The 5,359-nt window shown below is 36.5% G+C and overlaps 1 protein-coding gene across 1 annotated transcript; it reads right to left on the reverse strand.

The window, feature by feature from the left end:
- On the reverse strand, positions 1-3,770 carry LOC108204851 (galactan beta-1,4-galactosyltransferase GALS3). The gene is made up of 2 exons (XM_017374495.2): positions 2,383-3,770; positions 1-494 (listed from the first exon to the last, which is right to left on the reverse strand). The coding sequence occupies exons 1-2, from the start codon at positions 3,603-3,605 to the stop codon at positions 149-151; spliced, it is 1,569 nt and encodes a 522-aa protein (XP_017229984.1). The 5' UTR covers positions 3,606-3,770; the 3' UTR covers positions 1-148.
- Positions 3,771-5,359: the final 1,589 nt, after the last annotated feature.

Below are 5,359 nucleotides of genomic sequence, written 5' to 3' on the forward strand. Positions count from 1 at the left end.
TTTTAACAATTATGTACCACCTGTATCTATATATCTTCTCAACGGCAAAAACCACATAAGTACAAAGAATAAAAAAGAGAATTCAAGTAATATTCACTCTACCGACAGATAAGTTAAAAGTGGTAGCTCATACAAAGTTGTGAGGCTGTCATTGACGCGTTCTTTGTAATGTTGAGCCGATCATTTTCAGTTCAAATCTCTTGACAGCTCCTGCAGCATCTCGCATTGTGGTGTCCAAAACGTAGGGAGTTCGCTCAAAATTTAGCTGTGTAACATTGATTAGTTGGCGACATGGCTCGCGTCTTTCTGAGATGGTTCCATGATAATGGTAGTACATGATTTTCCCCTCAGTTTTATGCGTTGTTTTGCCGACCATATTCTGAGACATGTGAACTCCAGTTGCAAACACGTCTCGTGGTCGAACAACATATTTACGGTCCCTTCTGATTCCTTTCTTTGAATCTTTATACACCAGTTTCTCAAATCCCCATTTCCTGCGATAAGAAAGCATCATCATGTACTGCACTACTCAACAGTTACCAATCCTCCAAACATTATAAATTGTTAGAATAGTCTAGAACAAAATAGTTGATCAACTGGGGCACATATTGGGAACAATATTTTACACGTAAACATGGTATAAAGATTATCGGTTTTTCTATAGTGTGCCCATGGGCACATGCTAAGCACCAAAATCTATGGATTTGGACTTTGGAGGGTTTTGATTGGCTTACACTCTTCAATAATGATGGCCCCCCTGCATTTACAACAACCACACCAATCAAAACCTTCTAAAACTATAAATTTTTGTGCTTAGCATGTGCCCATGGGCACACACTAGACAAACCGAAATATTATATATCATGAACTTCTTATGGTTTTCGAGGTGATTAACAAGATTTAGAATTCTTTTGTCCCAACAGTCTCGAGTTCCAAAGCTGGAAAGCTAGTTACCAACTAATTACTTTAAGGTAAATATATTTTTTTTGCAGAAATTTAACGAACTGGGTAATTTAGCAGCATGAGTGAGTAGATTTATCGAATTTTGTGGCGGTTGCATTTTAAAATAAATTGACTCATTTCAACAACTGAATATTCAAAATCAGACAACAAATCTGACAAGATTCAACAGCCAGTCACGGGAGATATGGTAATTAACTATTATAGATCTTAAAATACATATGCACCAAACCACCAATACACAAAGATATACATGCATATTCATTACAAAATTAGAATGGTTGCAAAGAGGTGATACTCGATATTTCATTAAGATACAGCCTCCCCTAAATAAAGCCTAAATAATAAACATGGCCATCACGATAACATATAGTATTATGCTATCATTGAATCAATTGTTGTACAATTAGGTTAATCAAATTACAAGTAGGACCCCAACGCCAAATCGGAGGGATTCCTTTGAATTTTTATTAGTAAAGAACTATCAATTTCGAACAGTTGTAAGACACCCCACCTGGTATCAACTAATGCCACATGAACAAGGTAATAAAACAACCACATACACACCACACACCACATAATTTAACATATAATTATCCTAAATATGCCTGAAATGAAAAAAATCAACGATTAATGTTGCAACTAAATGCTGCGTATTAGGAGACATTTCACAATAATATTGACAGAAGATGGGCAGCTTAACACACACAACAAATATAAACCACCTAGATATTACCAAAAATGCCACCTAAGATATCACAACAAATGCCAATCTGCATTCATACTTAATTACTACTACAATTGATGCATTACATGCATCATGTCTTGGTTTCTGCTTTTGCTAGATACCATTATACTACCGACACTGAAACGATAAACAATTTATGTTTCGCACTGCTCTAAAAATTCCTAGTTAAACAGAGGGATCCCTACTTCATGACTTTAAGGTTCTGTACCTGTTCAAATCTGACTACTGCAACAATGTTCAAAGGTCCATTAAAGTATCCGACTAGAAGATTGAAACTAAAGGTCCTAGATCCGCTTACCGATTTTAAGCTGAACGAATTACAGACAGAGACTCTTAGCATCAGCTGACTGTGCCTTAAGGCAAATGGCAGCAATCAAATGTGCTGATTAACCTCAAAACATAGGAGTATCATGCTGTCATCGCTTCAGAGTGTAAGCTCACAAATGCTCATTTTAAAACCTAGGATTTCCAATGCAAATCTAAACCAATTTTAAGACATTTACCTAAACTCATACAATGTGAATCATAACTCCTCTAACTGTCAATGCAAATCAAGACGAAGTAGTAATTTTAGTGCACAGTTAACTAAATTCATACAATTACCCACAAAACAAACAATGAGGCAGATTAATCCGAAAAAGAAACAAACAAAGCTAGAGGAAAAGAAATCATACTTGTAACTTTTGCCTCTATCTTCAGTAAGACACAACTTATTCGACATAGGCATTTGCTCAATTGTGAACTGCGAAAACTCAGAAAACGAATCCATAACCGATTTTAATGTACTCTTCTTAGGCACAAAAATGAACTCATCCACATCAAAGAAAAACATCCACTTGGTCATAAACTTGTATCTATGCAGACAATCATTCACAACAAGGAACTGATTATGATAGTACCCATCAAACCTTTCTTCATCTCTAATATCTTGTAATGTGACATACCCTTTCTCAATCCAAGGTCTCAACACCTCCATCACTTCAGGGTGGACCCCACCAGCATCATGTATAACAAAATGTGACTTCTCACCAAACATTCTTATGTGATAAGCTAACCATTCTCTCACTCTCTGTGGACTTAAATTACCATATAGTGAAGACCCACAGTACAAATAATCATACTTAGGAGGGTCAGTGAAAATTCTAGGGTTCAGTGAATTAGGAGCTTCAGTTAACACAACAAATGTGTCTGTCACATTCAGCTCCGTGTCGCCGCCCCCGTTGGCGGCGGCATGGAGGAGCAATTTCCCGCCAGTTTTATAAACTGGGGTGGGGAAAGTACAGTTGATTATAACAACTGTGTATACACGGCCGTAGCCCCAGTCCGGCAGGATTTTCTCGCCAGCAACCTTGATGGGCTCGCCGGAATTCCCGTGTGGGACCCACTCACAAGTGTAGGATGGTTTCCCAAAGACATGGAGAGGTTTTGAAGACAACCCGTTGATTGCAAAAGTGTTTAGACCCCCTCTATAAGCTGACATTAGTATAAAATTGTACGCAGCAGCGCCGTACGTGTTGAACCGTCGCTTAATGACGCCGGTCGGAAGTCGAGTTTCCGGCGGTGATGGGTCGGCGGAAATGTCGGTGATATTTGGTGGGTTTTCCGTAAGATCAAGTGGGCTTGTCCCCGTTTTTCCATTTTCCGGCGGGATTATTCCGGCGAGTGCGTTTCTAGAAATTAAGGTGTTAGTGGGGCCCATTTTTTCCGGCGAGATGCAAAAGGAAGAGAAAGAGAGTTGAGAAGGTAGGAACTGAAAGATAGTCAAGAGAGACGTGAGAAAGAGAAGAGCTGTGAGCAGCAACTTGAGCTCAGCTGCGCAGTTCCACACAACTCCGATGAACATTTTTTTCTCTTTCCGTGGGCTCTCATTTTTCGTATCTATATCAATATCCACCATTTTCTCTAAGCAGAAAACGAGTGTGTGAGTTTTGTGTGTGAGTTTTGAGAGAATGTGAGGAAAAGAATGGAGGACTTTTGTGTTGTGGGGATGTCTTTATTTTCTTCTTTTGCTTTGATAAATAAAGGGGTTTATATGGGATCCAAGAGGTTTATACAACTATATGTGTGTACAATGTGTGTGTATAAAATAATTTTATGATGGGAATATAGGGGCCGTTTGGCTGAGCTTAAAATAAGTGCTTCTTGCTTAAAATAAAAAAGTGAAGTAGAAGTTAGAAGTTAGTTAAGACTTATAAGTGATTAAAGTGTTTGGCAAAAAAGTAGAAGTCGTGAAACAAAAGCTAGGAATCGTAGCTTTTTTTAAGTGCTTCTCGACTTTTTACACAAACGGTACGAATAAGTGCTTCCAACTTAAAAGTCCAGAAGCGGGGCTTTTAAGCCCCGCCAAACACCCACATAATTTTTATGCTTTTTATGTTTGTTAATTTATTCTTGTATACTTTTAGCTGGATTGCTTGGTGGGGGAAAAGATAAAGAAGTTGGATTTACTTTGTTTGTAATTTTACATTTATTTTTGCCATATGCTTAGAGAATAATTTATTAAATTTAATTTTATGGTTTCCATAAAGGTAATTTTGATTCAAGTATATTTTAATCAAAGGTGGGTGAATAAGGGAGACAAAATCATTGAGGGGTGTGGGCTTTAACCCATGGAGTGTGGGGTGGCTTTGTTATCCTGTTTATATATTCTACAGGTTTAGGTATACATAAAGCAAACAAATATGGTAAATGCCATGTTTCAAAATTTGATGTTAATTTGTTTTCGGATAGTTATTCTCAATTATATTATCAATATATACTACGTAATTTATTCATATTGTCTCTGTTTATTAAAATCGAGCTCAGCTCTATCGCTGTGTTGTTAAGATTATATTCCCAGGATATAACTAAAATCCAGTGATGTTCTTAAAATTATATTTCCTGGAAATGAAGGATATAATTAATAAAGTGTTAAGTTCTTAATCAAAATTTTAACTCCAATTCTCGCAACAAAAATTACAACAATAATTTATTTTTAATGAATTATGCCGTAAAACAAACACATATAATATTAGATATTCCAGGCTCTTAATTTTGGAACTACTCCTAATGTGCTAATTTCCAAATCTTATCGCCAACTATCCAAAATCATGAATAATTATTAGATAGAAGCATGATATGAGCTGTCTTACCGGAAATAATGTACTAGATGATGAGTCTACTCAATTCATTTTTACCCATTTTCGTTGTTGTGTAGTATTGCGGATTTAAATAAGCCTGTTAAATTTATTACACAGAAAAGACAATAGTGTATATAAATGTTTCGGGTGAAGCATCGGAAGACAGTACAGGCTACAAGAATGATACTCCCTCCGTCCCGGTGATTTATATACAAATGGTTTGGACACGGAGACCAAGAAAAAGTGTAAAAAGTAAGTAAAGTTAGAGGAAAAATGGGTGAAGTGGTGGGACCCATTTATATTTAATGATAGATTTGAGATAGTGGAGGAAAGTAGTGGGTGTAATAGTGTTTATATTATTATAGAATGAAAATAGTGGAAGAAAGTAGTAGGTGTAATAGTGTTTTATATTATTAAAAGTTACTATTTTTGGAATGTATAGAAATGATAGGACGGTCCAAAAAGGAAACTGTATAGAATTGACCGGGACGGAGGGAGTAATGATTGAAGCGAATGTGAAGACACAAAAATA

The sequence above is a fragment of the Daucus carota genome, chromosome 1, assembly GCF_001625215.2.
Source record: "Daucus carota subsp. sativus chromosome 1, DH1 v3.0, whole genome shotgun sequence".
NCBI classification, from domain to species: Eukaryota; Viridiplantae; Streptophyta; class Magnoliopsida; order Apiales; family Apiaceae; genus Daucus; species Daucus carota.

What these genes read in the sequence shown, in the direction of transcription:
- LOC108204851 (XM_017374495.2), bottom strand. Translation starts at nt 3,605, where the DNA reads ATGGTGGATATTGATATAGATACGAAAAATGAGAGCCCACGGAAAGAG. An exon ending in GATAGAGGCAAAAGTTACAA is followed by an intron (nt 495 to 2,382) that starts GTATGATTTCTT and finishes TTCTTATCGCAG; the next exon opens with GAAATGGGGATTTGAGAAAC.